Source organism: Mesocricetus auratus, unplaced genomic scaffold (genome assembly GCF_017639785.1).
Source record: "Mesocricetus auratus isolate SY011 unplaced genomic scaffold, BCM_Maur_2.0 Super-Scaffold_100676, whole genome shotgun sequence".
Lineage (NCBI taxonomy): Eukaryota > Metazoa > Chordata > Mammalia > Rodentia > Cricetidae > Mesocricetus > Mesocricetus auratus.
This window is the reverse complement of record NW_024429266.1, coordinates 160,532,620-160,549,703: the sequence shown is the minus strand read 5'-3', so window position 1 is coordinate 160,549,703 and position 17,084 is coordinate 160,532,620. Positions and strand designations below refer to the sequence as shown.

The 17,084-nt window shown below is 44.4% G+C and overlaps 1 protein-coding gene across 1 annotated transcript in view; it reads left to right on the top strand.

Annotated features, from left to right (window-relative positions):
• Eif4e3 (eukaryotic translation initiation factor 4E family member 3) overlaps nt 1-17,084 on the top strand; it is a 40,195-nt gene that overhangs the window by 16,520 nt on the left and 6,591 nt on the right. Inside the window, exons 3-5 of the mRNA XM_005071206.4 lie at nt 8,448-8,542; nt 10,101-10,161; nt 13,200-13,266. Coding sequence (XP_005071263.1) covers nt 8,448-8,542; nt 10,101-10,161; nt 13,200-13,266 — 223 coding nt within the window. The remainder of the gene's footprint in view (nt 1-8,447; nt 8,543-10,100; nt 10,162-13,199; nt 13,267-17,084) is intronic.

The following is a 17,084-nucleotide window of genomic DNA, read 5'->3' as shown; positions in this document are numbered from 1 at the left end:
GACCAATTTAAAGACCCAGAACTGACACAGGCCAGGAGAGACTTTTCCCTATTGTACTGAGATAGAATTTAGCAGGATGCAGATTTTCCAAGTCTGGACTTTTAAAAGCTAAGGTGCACGTGCCCCTCGCCTGCCTGTCTTCAGAGTCCTCTCCCCTCAGACTCTTCTCCATTTGCAACCACCACTCCTGTTCTATTAGTGTAAGTCCTTCCATCTGAGACAGAGTCAAGTAGACGCATGCAGGATCATTCTCTGCTATATCTGACCTCTTCACGCAGTTAATGCTGAAGGCTGGAATGAATGAATGAGAAATGAATGCGTGCACGGATTTTTCTGTTCCCTATACACTGTTCTCATAAAGCTGTACCCAGTGGTGGCTGCACATTCTAGGTGGGACAGAAATGTGGTTCTTGGGAGGTCCACAGCCAGACCTTAGTCTTTATGTGTCTGAAGCACAGACACATGTGCAGTCTATAGATAAACACAGGGTTTCCCTGTGGTTGGAAATTTTTTCAGGGTTCCTTCAAGATGGTGGGAGGGGACAACGATGAGAAAGAGGTTGTGAAACACCTCAAGTTCCTTATTTGTACAACTAATAGGAGAATGGCGTCTGTCCCATGAGGCTGACTGGGGGTGAGAGCAGATGTAGCTCTAGGTGGGGCTTGTGTTTACAAGCCCTCATAATATGTTGCCAAGTGTTACTAGGTTCCTGGAACCTGCCCCTTTGCTGCATAGGGTGTGGATTGGGATGCAGAGTAGTCATACTGAGTATCAGAGCTGACGCTCAGTAACATGTACGCATTGCTCTCTTTTAAACCTCTATATGTCTTATTTACTCATCTTCCAAGCAAAAACAGTCATAACAGATTTTTCATGCTGAGGTGAGGATGGGATGGCAAAGTAAAAATGCCCAGTAGGTGACAGATGCCAATAGTACGCTGGCCTTTCATCACCTGTCTCCTGCGCTGCAGCCTCATTGTGAACATCTGTGTCATAGTTCATGTAAGAATATTACATACCACAGCTCCTCAGCCACTCCTGCCAAGTGGATACTCTCAGATGACACCACTAAAACCTTTTATTTATAAAAACAAATTTGACTTGTCTGTAACTTTTGTGACTCGGCTGTGGTTGTCCTTAGCATCTCAGGAATGGTCCTTAGTGCTGAGGAACTAGCAGGGGCAAGAGCATTTGAGCACGCGAGGACAGGCTTTCCTCCTTGCCTTCTTTATTCCCTGTCTGTGTCTTGATGCTACTATAGCATTTATTTAAATATTTGCCTAATGGTGTCTGTGCCCCTCCCCGTTAGTTTTGATGAAGTTTTTAAGAACCATGTGCCATAACAATGGCTTAACATCAGACATCATCTCTTTTATTACCCTAAGGACTTTCTGCAAGTTCAAGTTTCGGGACGGGGGTTGGGGGGAGGAGGACATCATCCTCTTTTATGAGCTAGGGAAACTGAGACACAAGACCCAACGCTGCAGTGGAAACAGCTGCTCGTTGACTCTCTAAGGCCGGAAGTGCCTCTGCTTCTGGGTCAGCTCAGTTTTCCTTCCCCTGTGTGAGGAATGGAGCAAGAGAGGGCACCAGCAGGATCCCATGACTCTGCCCGGAACACTGGCCGCAGCCACAGTGATTCTCTGCGAGAGGTAAATTTACCAGCTGCTTTCTGGCTTCCTTAGAACATCCCACTTCTCCATTCAGTGTGTGTCCCACTTTTTGGACATTTACAGGTTTTGCCCTTTTCTCTCATGTCTCTGCATCCTCAGTGGGCCAAGTTCAGGACAGAACATGGTTTCCGAGCTTGCCCAGTCTATGCTGGGGCAAAATGAAGAGCTACCCGTTCAGTGTGGTTTGCAAGGGAGGCCTGGCTTGTAGCAGGTTTTCCAGCATTGCCTGCCTGTAAACTTTTGACTCCACCTCTGGAAGTACTCCTTTCCAGAGCTCCACCCCAGACTTCAGTCATTTGTATTATCACCTTCATGAATTGTCCCTCTGGCCTCACCTTTCCTGTGCTCTACCCAGGACATCCCATAGGCGACTTAGTACTGAAATTTTCAGAGAATAGAAACTGTGTGTTTCTTCTGCAAGTGAAATTTCTATGTCATTCCTCATAACCAGAACAGCTTCATAAGCAGTATATATAATCCACTAAAGTTGAAAAACATGAACATCCTGTATAGTGCAATAGTAGGGGAGTATGGGCCTGGGAGATGGCTCAGCAGGTAAAGACCCTTGCCACCAAGCCTGACCATCTGAGTTCAAGCCCCAGAACCCACAGGATGGAAGGAGAGAACCAGCTCCCACAAGTTGTCCTCTGAACTCCACATGTGCAGGTATGTAGGATGCATGTGCATACACATGTGCATACACACACACACACACAGGAACACATACAAGCCCACATATGTGTATTAATTTTTTTGAAATAGCAGTGCATGTCCCTTACCTGGAGGTCAGGCTACCTGATTGTGCTGTGTTGTTAAAGGTCATTTAATCAGGGCAGCAGATTGCTTTCCAAAGCTGGAGGAATTAAACTGTTCCATTACAGAACTTTCCTAAGTCAGGATTGATGGGAATGATGGGAGAGATTAGTTCATAACAGGGTAGCCAATGGTGGGTGACCACCTGTCACAGCAGTATCTGGAGCCCCCTTGAAGGAAGAGAAAAAAACTAAAAGGGAAACAGGACAAGGACATGAAGCCAATTTTGCCTGTGGTGCTGCTCATACAAACTTAATGTCATGTGTAAAAGGATTCTTCAGTCATCATTTGTATAATGAGATCAGCATCTATAGTCACAACCTGGAGCTAGAATTAAGTCAGATTGCTCATGGTCCTGTGTGTGCATTGCAGGGTAGGGGCTGGAAAATGAGATTTTATTACAAACTGCAAATGATTTAGTGACTTCTAATGTAAAATCTTACATTAAATGTTAAATCTTACATGTAAAGTCTTCCAATGTTAAATCTTTTGGGGGTACCTGTCTGCCCTTTTCTCGTTTACCTCTGAACAGTAGAAGCACACCTGGAACTCATCAGCCACCCGCTACCTTTGGCCCTGCCATGGCCTCAGATCATGGTGGCCTCTGTTGGGTACACTCACATCCAAACTTTAGCTCCCACTGCCCATATGCTTTTTATCAATCACGTGCCCCAGAGTAGGAGGGAGGAGGGTAGGAATGTTGTCTGCCCTTTGCCTTCTCAGAGCAAGAGGAGCTTTGAGGCTGTGGCAATCCCCTGAAGCAAGAATACCCCCTTGTCCTGATGACTCAGTGGTTAAGAACACTGACTGCTCTTCCAGAGGGTTCAATTCCTAGGACCTACGTGGCAGCTCACAACCATCTGTAACAGATTCCAGGGAATCTTATGCTTTCTTCTGGCTTCTGTGGTCTTTACACTCATGTGGTACATAGACATACATGCAGGTAAAACACCAGTGCACATAAAATAAAAATAAACAAAACCTAAAAATTATTTCATAATACTCCCCAGTTGGGGTGTCTTTTTCCCTTGTCCCTCATACCTTTCCCCTTTTCCTCATTCCTCCTGTATTAGTCAGAGTTCTCTAGAGTAACAGAATCTGTGAAATGGATCTCTCTCTCTCTCTTCCTCTCTCTCTCTCTCTCTTCCTCCCTCCCTCCCTCTCCCCGTGTGTGTTTGTGTGTGTGTGTGTGTGTGTGTGTGTGTAAAGAGGATTTATTGGAATGACTTCCAGGCTGCAGTACAGCTAATCAAACAATGGCTGGCTGTGAATGGAAAGTCCAAGAATCCAGTAGTTTCTCAGTACACAAAGCTAGATATCTCAGTTGGTCTTTGGTATATGCTGGTATCCCAAAGAAGTAGGCTCTAATGCCGGGAAAGGAGTCGGTGGGCCAGCAAGACCATGACAAGCAGGCAAAGAGCAAAAGCTTCCTTCTTCCAGGTCCTTATATAAACTAACAGCGGAAGGGGTGGCTCACATTAAAGGTGTGTCTTCCCACCTCAAAGGGCTGGACTAGAAGTGGATTCCTCTAGTTCATACTAAACAAAAAAAAAAAACCTCTCACAATTATGCCCTCCATATTTGATGAATGATCATATCTGGCATCCTTATGTAGGCCTTCCAATTGCTTTCAGTGTGCGGTCATTGATTTACCCATTGAGGTAGCCATGTGGTACACCTACTGCTCATGCATGGGGGTGTGGGGCTTTTGATGGCTGTGTGACATTTTCTGAGAAGCAATACCTTAAGTCCAGGTCTTAGACTTCATTCTGCCTTAGTTCCTCAAGGAGAACAACAATGATGTTGAAATAATTATCAGCCAGTGTGTGGGCCCATGCCACAGCTGTCCTTCCACATTAGCTTAGTTCCATCCCAGTGCAGGACACATGCAAGCATAGCTAGCATCCCCAAATGTTGATTGAATGAAGGGTGCCAGTATGGACACCTGTGCTAGCCCTTGGGTAATCACTGAGGCTTTGTGGGGTCAGGGAGCACTTAACTATCATTAAGAAGCATTGGGCTAAGCTGTACTTCAGTGCTCTGTTGGAGGCCAGAGAGGATTAATTATAAGGCTGGTGTCTCTGGAAATCTGCTTGCAAAGTTGAAGCTGTGGTAGCATTTAGGGGTTATGGAAAGAGTCATCGTGAATCGTCAAGCTTGCACTGTCTCAGTCCTTTGCCTCCTGCAGGGAAGAACAGGGTTCCAGGAGTGTCCAGTGTGAGGTCCTCCCTCATGCGCCTTCTCTACCAGACATACTGACAAGTAGACAACAGAGGAGGGAGGTTTGCAACAACACAGAGACAGCTGTTCAGTGCCATGTGCTTCCCACCGGCACACCTGTATCTTTTGCTCCCATTCTGTGTTCAAGCACAAACACACATAGTGATAAACAACTCCCAGGTTCAGCCCACCATTGCATCTCGCTGCTCTGTCTCCTTCCTGCCAGATTCACCGAAGTAAACAAGCTCAGAGATATTCTTGTTTTTTATTCTTCCAAGGCTACAACCCTGAACAGGGTCCTTTGGCCTTTTCTCAGGTTTGAGATAAGAGAAATGTGTGCCGTGTGTCATTTTCTAAGTACTTCAAATGCTATCCAAAAGGTCAGGACTGTAGAAGACTGGCAGGGGGGTCAGGGGAGGAGCTTTGGGAGAGTTGACCTTCAGAGCTGAAGTTTGCTGTCAGCAGCATCCTTTCGGCTTTCTCTTGGACAAGGGTTTTTGGTTTTGCATCATTTTGTCCATGGATTCTGCAGAGGTCATTGCCATGTCATAGCAAGTGGCGGTAAGGACATCTAACAGGTTGGAAGATGTCAGCAGATGTCCCTCCTTCTGTGACTCTAACTACACATGACTTGTCTGTGACTTCTGAGACTGGAGAAAGATATGCACAAAATATATAGTGGTATCATCAAAGAAAATAGGTTAGTAGTTTTTAAAAATTAGGGGCTTGGGAATGAAGTTCCAGCTCTGCCTACTCACAGTAACAACACAGACGAAAGCTGAGGTATTGCAGAGATCTTACTGTTTGCACTAACAGAGAGGGCACCCCTCCACATGAACACATGTCTGTTACAGGATCTTCTGTCACGCCATGCTAATTGCGTGATTACCTAAATTAGCACCATTTAAAATAGAAGACTTTTGAAGTAGATTCCCCACTGATTAAGTCTACCAATGCAAACTTTATGTATGGCCTTTGATTTCCTTTCAGTCCGTCTTTACCATCTCTGTAGTTCATCCTGCTGTGTGTGTTTGTGTGTGTGTGTGTGTGTGTGTGTGTGTGTGTGTGTGTGTGTGTATGAAGGCCAAAGGACTGCCTTGGAAAAGACACAGACCCGATGTATACTGCATCTTGGTACCTTATGGCCTGGTTGCTGAGCTGTTCTCTGATCCCTTTAGGCAGAGCAAGGAAAGGGGTTAGGATCTAATGTGCTTACTCCTGCCTTCCTTTCCACCCTCAGCCCCGGGCAAAACACCATAGACTTCTTCCTGGCAGAGTCTGCTGTAAGGAAGTGTGGTTTGGTAATCATGCTAAAGGTTCTGCTAAACCATGCCAGTAGAGTATCTGTTAGCAAGATCCTTTCGGTTGCGAATGTGTGTGCTTTAGAACAGGGCTTCTGGAACTGACTGGAACACTTGAACCTTCACATCTGACAGGGTTTTATATGGACCTGGTATATAGGAATATAAGCTAAGTATGCACATTTTAAAAATTACTGATGGGCTGGAGAGATGGCTCAGAGGTTAAGAGCACTGACTGCTCTTCCAGAGGTCCTGAGTTCAATTCCCAGCAACCACATGGTGGCTCACAACCATCTACAATTCAATCTGGTGCCCTCTTCTGGTATGTAGGCAGAACACTGTATATGTAATAAATAAATAAATCTTTAAAAAAATAAATAAATAAAAATTACTGATGATGGACCATAACAATATTTATCTTAAAACAATTATTTGGCAAAAAAAAACAATTATTTGGCACATGTATATGTATGTGTGTGTGTCATTTATTAAAGACAAAATGAAATGTATATGCTAATGAGTTGGAAATGCTTAATTTTTATCTAAAGGAATATACCTTAGCTCAATATTTGATATTGCATAACACAGTGTGTTCAACATGTTTTAGAGTTCATAAACATTTGATATTATAATAATACTGAGAATGCCACTTTACAAAATGGCAAAAGTGTTTTTACAGCCATTTCAAAAGTCATTGGAAATTCTGTCCTAACCCCAAGCCAGAATTTATTTGTTTTTTTTTAAGTGAAATATAAGCAAGCGACTCATACTACAATTTTTAAAAATCAAACATTCTAACATTTTATTTCTGTGTATGCATTTTTTTGTCTTCATATTTATCATATGTGTGCCTGGTGCCCAAAGAGGTCAGAAGAGAGGGCATCAGATCCTTTGGAACTGAAGTTAAGGAGAGTTGTGAGCTGCCATGTAGGTGCTTGGAATTGAACCTGACCTGGGTCCTCTGTAAAATCATCAAGTGCTATTAACTACTGAGCTCTCTCTCTCTCTAGCTCTCAAGCCAAGCGTTCTAATCCAATCCAAGTATATACTAACTTGATACTTACATGTTGAGGAATGGTGGGAGGAAAGGGTTAAGAGTTTTTGTATCCCATAAACATTATGCTTCTGTCATAGCAAAATATTTCATATGTACAGTGAAAAATACTGCAATAGCATGCAGTCTTCCCAAATCTGAGTGGATGAGTTTTAGGCATGCTCATTAGTGTTGCATTTGTGACAGAAAGTCCAGTGCAAAGTGCACATGTTGTGTGTTCAGAAACAAGGCTGTAGTGAAGTTACACCAGCAACACAGGCAAATACTCCAAGAACACTCCAGATTGGTTACTTATTTAATTTTGAATTAATTTTGTTGCTGCCGATTAGAAACCTTGTCCTGCTACCAGTTTCTTTGCAACCCACTGTTTCAAGATGCCAAGTTTTATAGGTCCACTTGTTTATGATGAGTTTCCATTGACGATGAAATAGAACTGATGGGGATCTTTTAATTTATTTTGTATGTGTGTATATGTGCATCCCTGCCTGTCTGTTTATGCACCATATGTATTCATATGCCCACAGAGGTCAGAAGAGGGCATCAGAACCCCTGGAGCTGGAGTCACAGATGACTGTGAGCCAGCTTATGTGGGTGCTGGGAATAGAACCCAGGTCCTGTGCAAGAATAACAAGTGTTCTTAGCCACTAAGCCATCTCTCCAAACCCCACCCCCAGTGAGGGTCCTATATTATATTGAAATGTAAAATGCAAAGCATGCTTTTTCTGTAATCTTTCTAATCAAATCTTCAAAAACACAAAAGATCTAGGTCCCCATATATGTTCAGGTTAATGAATTAACATATTCAGCTCACATGCTCTTGTAACAAGAGCTGCTGAAATCTACACATTTGACAACACTTCCTAATGAAAACCAACTTTTATCAACATCATGGGCTACAGAGATGGCTCAGTCATTAAGAGCTCTTGTTGCTCCCGAACCCACATGGTGGCTCACAACCACTCATAACTTCAGTTCCGGGGTATCTGACACCTACTTCTGACTGCTGCAGGCACCAGGCATGGACATGGTGCACACACATACGTGCAAGCAAAACAGTCATAGCGCACAAAATAAGATAAATCTGAAAAAACCAACTCCAGTCGTGGCATTTTACATTATTACCTTTCTGGTTTTATGATATATTTTGCTTAGGAATACTTCCCTCATAACAGTATCTTTCTTAAAAAAAATAGAACCTAACATCTATAAGGAACACTGTTTTAATATTCTACATTAAAAAATTTGAAGAGCTAATGAGAAAAAATCCATTCCAAATGGCTAGGACTTAATGCAAATCAATATTTTTCTTTAACACATTAATTATAAAATGTACTGACATTGTTAATCAATACTGGGTATATTAAACGAAGTGTTTTTCTTTTAAAGATATTCTGGAGTGTGTACAATAACATCCCTCCTGTGACCAGCCTGCCTTTGAGATGTAGTTATCACTTAATGAGAGGAGAGAGGCGACCACTTTGGTAAGTGTGTATGGTTCACCTGGAGGTCAAGGTGGGCAGAAAATACCCGTGAACCTCATGAGGATGCTTGTCACCTGTGACATGCCTCTTACCAGAAAGTGTGCCCTGCTTATCAAGGCCCTGGTCCTCAGAGGAGCCTGATGTAGCTTCCTTAATCACTTGGTGTAGTGAGGGCACGGAACAGTCAGTTTGCCCAGGCTGGGGCCCTTACACCAGTAAATCTTTATACCCATTAACCTTTCACAGTTACTTACTCACAAGTAAAATAAAATTCTGACTCAGCTCATTTCTCAGTGAATGGGGGAAACATAAATTGAACAACTGTGGATGAGGTGTCCACACTTAGGGCTAGTGTCTCACACGTCTGGTGACCCACACATCTGACTTTCCAGGTTTCATCGGGACTCTGACACTCTCAGTCAACATACCATTGCTTTCTTAATGTTGGCTAAGTTCTTATTCAGGCTTTTCCGCTTCTGGGAAATTAGATCTCTCAAGTTCCAGTCTTTCAGAACACTGGGATTAAACCTAAAGCCTGTAGGCAAACATCCTACCATTGAGCTACAGCCACATCCTTGCTGCACCCAACCCCAGTTTTTGAGACAAGGTTGGACTGAGTTGCTCAATCTGACCTTGAACTCACTTTGTAACCATGATAAGCCTTAAACTTGCCATTCCTCTGCTTCAGTCTCCTAAATAGCTGGGGTGGCAGACCTATACTACCAGTCCTGTGAGCTGTGAGTGGTGATTTATGTCCTTCAGGTTTATAAGTGTAGGCATTCTCCAATCACAATAAAATCTAGGGCTCAGCCAGGCAGCGGTGGCACATGCCTTTAATCCCAGCACTCAGGAGGCAGAGGTAGGCAGAGCTCTGTAAGTTTGAGGCTAGCCTGGTTTACAAAGCTTTACAGAGAACCCTGTCTTGAAAAATCAAAAGAAAGAAAGAAAGAAAGAAAGATTTAGGGCTCACCATAGATCAGTTCTCCATCCCTGGCCAATCAAGAGATGAGGAAGAAACGGTCTCATAAGCAAACCTGGGATGCCAGTGTATCTTTAAAGCTATGATATGGAATCAGCCATACGAGAATGCCTTTAACAGGGAAATTGGGATGCTTTTCCTAGAGAGGAAGTGGCTATTAAGCCATGATCCACCACAACAGCACTTGTTAAGTCTGTGACCCAAGTTTACATGTGATTTAAATGAGACAGTATTATGAATATGCTTTGGAATGTATAGGTCTTCACCCCTGCAAAGTTGGTGCATCAGTTGTCCATCCCCAAAGAGTCAGGAAGCCCCTGGGTAGCACCTCCTGGAGAATGAGGTCCTTGTATTCCTGCACCCACCCTCATCCCCATCACAGCTGATTCCGTGTTGCTCCCTCTCATCTCCATTACCTCCCCTCTTCATTCTTCAGCTTTTGTTCCCAATCATGTGGCTGATGAATATTTACTGAAAAATACCTGTGCACTTTTGTTTTTCATGCCAGCTGTTGTCAAATGGAAGCAGGAATACCCCTTCGTCATGGAGTGAAACTTTAAATGTTGTTCTTTGATGTAGGGAGGAAGAGAGTAATGCCAAGGGTGGAGTGTGGAAGATGAAAGTTCCCAAGGACAGCACGGTATGTCTCTGCTGAGCATCTGTCTGGCATGGAGTTGGGCATGTTGTGCTTTGCAGAGGAAGTCTGCTGGAAGCCCTAGGTTGAGAAATCCATTTCTACCATTAGTGATGGTCACTAAACATGTATAATTGAGAAAGCCACGTATTACAGCGTACACCTTTAATCCCAGTACTCAGGAGGCAGAGGCAGATGGATCTTTGAATTCTAGGCTAGCCTTGCCTACAAAGCTGCACAGAAGAAACCCTGTCTTGAAAAAAATCTAGGGCTCACCATGGATCAGTTATCCATCCCTGGCCAATCAAGAAATGAGGAAGAAACGGTCTCATAAGCAAACCTGGGATGCAAGTTCCAGGACAGCCAGGGCTAAACAGAGAGGGGGGAGGAAGGGAGGGAGGGAGGGAGGGAGGGAGGGAGAGGGAGAGAGAGAGAGAGAAAGAGAGAGAGAGAGAGAGAGAGAGAGAGAGAGAGAGAGAGGAAAGAAAGGAGAAATTACACAATAACATCCATGTGTTATGTAACCATGGAGGTCTAGAGCCTATAAACTTTAGAGCAAAGCTAAAGATCATGGTAGCTGTTTCCTCATCAGATATGCCTGACATATGCATACCGATCTTCCACAGATCAGGGTCCTTCCCACCAAAGGCTCTGTTCTCCTGCTTAAAGACAGAAGCACCTCCAGAAGAACCATGACATGGTAAATGGGGAATCTTAGAGGGTTCCTCATTCATTGGGGTTCATGGAGCTGAGTAAACTTCAGCAGTCTAGACTCCCCAGCAGTGGACTTACCACTGGAACATGAGTGTAAGCCTTAAAAGTTAACATTCATTAAGCCCTGGGGAAACACAAAACTCTTTTGAAAATAGACAAAATTATCTGGGCATGGAAAGGCATCCCTGTGATCCCAGAGGCTGAAAATAGAGGCAAGAGAATCATGACTTCAAGTCTTACCTATGCTATTCAGTGAGACCCTGTGTTAAAAATAAAAATAGGGCCCAGGGGAGATGGCTCAGTTGGTAAAGTGCTTGGCTTGGAAGCATAGGGACCTGGGTTCCAATCCCCAGGCCCCATATGAAAAAGCTGGTGTGTCTGTGAACACCTGTTACCAAGCCCGGGTAGGGAGAAACAGGAGGATCCTTGGGACTTTCCAGCCAGCCAGGCTAGGCAAGACAGTGAGCCCCAGTTCAATGAAAAGATCCTCACCCAGCCGGGCGGTGGCAGAGGCAGATGGATCTCTTAAATCCAAGGTCAGTCTAGTCTACAAATCGAGTAGCACACCCAGGGCTGTTATACAGAGAAATCCCATCTTGAAAAACCAAAAAAGAAAAAAGAAAAGATCCTGTCTCTCAAAAAATATGATCGAAGAAGACACCAGAAATCAACATCTGGCTACCACATACCCCTGCGTGATCACGCATACACACTGCCATGCACATGCACACACAAATACACAGCTAAACGGGAAGATGTATGAACCCCTTTGCCCTACTGAGAGCAAGCAGCAAATAGGAAAGAGCAAGATGCTCTTAGATTTTCTTCACTTTCACCAAGCGTGTTCCCCCCTTTCATATGTGTTACTACACGTATTTGCTTGCTTACTTTTGAAGTGATGGGAGCCACCCTGGGACCTTGCACATCCGTGTGCCTTATTTGGAATTAGACTAGGAATCACCCTAGACTTGGAACTCTAGTGGAAGTCATCATGATGCCTACACCCATAGAATTCCCCGTCCCGCCTTGTCAGCTCACTCGGCTGAACTTAGGCACCATTGCACTTTATTGTCTGGACAAGTGTCTGGGCTCTTATGTCTCAGCCCCCCACTAGAAGTCTGGAAGGCTAGAGATACCTGTGTTCAAAACAGAAGCATGAAGGCCCCCTTGCCTTGCTCTCCTCTCCCACCCCAACTTCATCACCTATGGAGCTCAAGATCAAAGCTGGACAGATGGGAGAAGGGAAGGTCTAGGAAAGAAGATGTAAGCCTTTCTAGGAGTAAGGGTTCACCTTCAGCTGCTCCGTAAATGCTGCTGCCTTGATTGAAAGATAAGCAGCTGCCACAAGCTCATTAGAAAGCAGTAATAAGCACTGTCACAGTTCATGTGCACCGAGAGCCTGGCACATGATGCATGCCGCTGTTTATGGTGCCGTCTTAAAGCTTGAGCTCTCTTGTTGCAGCTACTGACACAGGTTTTACTTGCAACAACCCTATGAGGTCAGTTCTGTTGTTACCCCCTCCAAGATAGGAGCTAGAGAAGCTGATGGCCTGCCCAGGTCACAAAGACTAAAGTGGGCAACTTCTCCATTTAGACTGAGCTCTGGGAGGCCTAGGAACCATGGCAAGGGGGAGCCTAGATCTTTTCCAGGGAGAACCTGGAGAGCCGTTGTGACTCCGATGTCCTGTGAGTGGGTTCTGTCTACTTGACAGCGTTAGTACATGCCCCATAGAAGGAGCGCTGGGGCTTCTCACTGGCAGGAGGCAGAGTGGCATGCAGGCTAATCATTACTTCCAGAGAAATTGTGTGTGTACAATAGTACATAAATTTATCACTCCCTGCAAACAACCTGTCAGCAGTGAATGGAATTTTACAGGTCTCTAGCATTCAGTAAATAACACTGTTTATTAACGTTCTTGACTTGAGTAACATCTTAAGTGGTAACATTTTAAGTGCTCCATCAGCTGCGAGAGAGAAACAAGGATTGTGCTAACAGCACTCAAATGTACTGGGTTGGTACACTGTCAATCAGTAAGAGTTAAAGACATCAGACAGTGAGGTGAGTTGAAGGTGGTGTGCTCCCTACCCCAGTTCTTCTGGAGTTCGTGGGGCTTCACTAGCACTCAAGGCCCTGGATCGCTTGTTATTTGGGTAGGCAGTCAGCAGCAAGCTCTCTAATACATACCTGCATGACTGCACATGTTTGCTTCTGTAATTTGGGGGTGTCTGTAGGTTCCAGCTGTGGGTGAGGAGCTTGTGTTTCTTTTTAGCCCCTGATGATAACTGCCTAAACATTGTCTTGTTTTTATTTTTATTCTCTCCTACTGCAGTCCACAGTTTGGAAAGAGTTGTTGTTAGCAACCATTGGGGAGCAGTTCACAGACTCTGTGGCCGCAGGTAGGGAGGCCACAACCCAGTTACCCACACCCTGGTATGCGTGGTTCCTGTTTGCTACTCATAGACCTTTGACTTCATGTGTTAATCTTTGTACCTGCCTGCAAGGCGTTCATTTTGTAGCTGTGATGTCATTTAGACTTGTTTTGTGGATGGTGCTTGGTGTGAGCTTTATGTATTTAAGCACATTGTATATTCACATGGATGTACAGTCAGCCCTTGCTATCCTCAGATCTTGCATCCATGGATTCACAGATCAAAAATAGTAGAATGCATGAACAATGTCTGAACAAAATAATACATACATTTCCCCATGTTATTCAAGAAATAATACAATGTGCCGGGTGGTGGTGGCGCACGCCTTTAATCCCAGCACTTGGGAGGCAGAGGCAGGCGGATCTCTGTGAGTTTGAGGCCAGGCTGGACTGATAGCCTCCAAAACAATACAGAGAAACCCTGTCTCGTAAAAAAACCAAAAAAAAAAAAAAAAAGAAAGAAAGAAAGAAAAGAAATAATACAATGCAAACAACTTGCACAGTATTTGCAAGTTGCAAGTAAAAAAGAGATGACTGAAAATTAGTTTGGCCTGGCAGTATAGCTCTGTGGTAGAATACTTACCTGGTGTGCAAAAATACCTAAATAAATAGTATGTGCAGAGTAAATACATAAATAAATAGTATGTGCAAATTACCTTTTACATAAGGGACTTAAGCATCCATGGTATGGAGGGGATCTAGAACTTACCCTTAATAAATTCCAAGGGCTGGATATACATTGCATCTATAAAAACACATGTGAATATATATGTGTATATATGTGTGAAATAATGTAGGCATATATATTTTATGACAGTTATAGCCATTCATCCATTATAAATAGGCAGAAAGAAAAGTCTTCATCAGTAGGCCAGTATGATTTGTAGTAGGTCTCCTGTGGCTGCCTCGTCTCCTGGAGGGGGAAGTGTCTGCCATGCCTATGGGATCTGTGGGTGGATAGGGACAATCCCTTTCTTCTCTCTCAGCTTATTCCCTTCCTCTGGTCTCCGAATGGAGGCGTGGGTTCGAATCCCACTTCTGACACCAGGTATAAGCGATAATCGAGGCTATATAGGGAAAAACAATATATTTATTTATCAGGGAGAGAGAGAGTCGCACATACCAGGAGTTAGAAGCGTGGCTGGCTTCCAGGAGAAAAAGAGGGAGCCCCTTTTCCTTTCACTACCTTTTATCTCTACCTTGACCCCGCCCTGTTGGGCGGGTAGCTTTGTGGGGTTCACTCCTACACCTTCCCCTTGTTCTCCTGGCTTCGTTCAGAGAGGCGGACACTGGGAGGCTAAGATGTCTCACTGTTCCTGCCCACAATCTCTCAGCTAAGGATGAAACAGAAGCTTCAGGGACTTGCCTTTGGAGAAGGATTTGACATGCTGAGTGACTTTCAGAGAGCCCCTCTGAGAGCAGTGAGTGTGCGTGCGTGCGTGCGTGCGTGCGTGCGTGCGTGCGTGCGTGCGTGCGTGTGTGTGTGTGTGTGTGTGTGTGTGTGTGTGTGTTAGGGCTGGAATCCTAGACCTTATGCATCTAGCCCTGAGCTCTGCCGCTCCTCCCCTCTGTGAGCCATTGTACTTCACCATTCGGAGAGGGTTCACTGCTTGTATCGGGATCTCTTTTCCTCTTGGGGCACTCCTCTCCAAAACTTCTGAGGATGCATTTAAAGTAAAGGTTTGTGGGGCTTTGTTTATTTTTCTTGTTTTGTTTTTGTTGCTATTGATTTGGGGGTTTGTTGTTGTTTTATTTTTAAATTTTCTTCCATGCTGCTTTTGGCTCTGAGTTTTATTTGCTCTTTTGGTGTGTGTGTGTGTGTGTGTGTGTGTGTGTGTGTGTGTGTGTGTGTGTGTGTGTGTGTGTGTGTGTCTGTGTCTGTGTGTGTGTGTGTGTGTGTGTGTGTTGTCATGGATCAGTTGGCACCCACATTCAGGCTGTCTCTGAGAGCTCTTGTCACCTTGACAGTTGTATGACCACATTCACCTTGGCGGGGGGAGGAGGGGGGAGGAGGGGTGCTCAGCCATTCTGCCATTCAGTACTGCCTTTCATGCCACTTTTCCTCACTTCGGACAACATGTGTGTGAAGATGAAATGGTTATACGGTGCCGGTTTCTTCTGTTCCAGTGGAGAAAATCTAACCACTTTATACTGCCCAGCCCAAAGTGCACACTGTGTGTAGCTGTAAACCCAGAAGTCCCGGAACCGTCGATGAGTAATTGCAAATACCCAATAGTGAGCAAAGAAGGCCAATTCTTCTGTGCCTGACCAGAAGGGAAGATACTATTAACTATTAACCTTCAGCACGTCTATTAACTAACTCTGTCACTTGAGAGAGCTAATTTTTCTCCATTTCACTTAGAGAACATCTTTAAACAATAGCTCCTCCTGGCCCAACTGTCTCCTGCTCTGCCATAGTCCAGGTGTCGCTGGCTGATTCTCCATGTGATCTTTATGTATTTCACCATGGACCTGCCTTCTCCTAAGAGCTGTGGGCTCCTTATAACACTGTTTGCAAAAGGGCTGTGCTCAGCTATTCCTGTCTGCCAAAAGCCAAGCCAAACTGAAACAGTGACCACTGTCCTGTTTGGCATCTTACCCACTACCAGAAATGTAGGAAAGGATAATCCCAAAGGATCGGGGACACTCACATCTTCCCACAACACTTCTGGGTTCATAGTGTCCTGTCTCTTCTTGAGGGTGAAATGCTGGACCATGTCTTTCTTTGTGCAGTAATTTTATTTTTACATGAAATTTATCATTGAGTTATGACAACTATATTGTTTTAAATCCACCAACATGTACTTTTCCTGACATGAGAGATTCTGAGGTTGACCGTGAGCAGATGCAGTCTTGCTGTTGTTTTAACTTGTGTTTGAATGCGGTGCATGTGCAGAAAAATCCCAACATTATAGTTGTGGAGCCTGGCAACAAGTCACAAAGTGAGCATGCCCTTTAGTGAGTTTATAAATTAAGAAGCAGGGCATTAATGCCTTCTTGCTCACCAGCCTTGGATGCTGTCAGTGCAACTTTGAGCACTATAGTTTCATTTTACCAGTTTTGAACACTTACATACATGTTCACAAGGTTTCAGACCATGTACCTATAGCCATGATCAAGTTATTTCATAAAGGAAAACAGGAAGAGAGGAAGAAAGGGAAGAGGGAAATAGAGAAGGGGGAATTATTTCACAGGAAAATGGTTTCTTTGGGGAGACTGGGTGTGCCACCATGTAATCATGTTAAATACCATCATGTTCAAATGTCCAGGAGACAAGTAGAAAAATCGACGGCTTGAACATTTCAACTTACAGGGGATGGCAAATTAGCAGCATGTATCAGCTAACATAAAACTACCTAAGTACAGTAATGCCTTTCTCTTGCATGTTGTATGCAAGTACAGAGAAATGACTCTGCTTCATGAATGTGTCGTGAACATGCAAAACTTGGAGTCAAAAGCCTCCACTCCTCTTATTTTGCTGCCAATCAGTGTGGACAGAGTGACTGCATGGGACCATAATGGTACAATAGGCCCATCGTCCAGCTGCCATGCTCGAGTGTCTCCCTGCCACCCCCATGTTGGAGAAAGTCTACAGTAATCAGTGTAGGTTGGTGCCTGTTGACCATTCATGGTGGAGTGTCACTCAGGAGGCACTCTGACTTTACCTTGTAGTGCTAACTGGTGACTTTCAGCTCTGTAACCCATGTTTCAACCCAGTCGGGGGTGATTGCTAGAAGGAAGCACCAAAGGGCAGAGTGCATAGGAAATGTGCAGACAGCCCCCCCC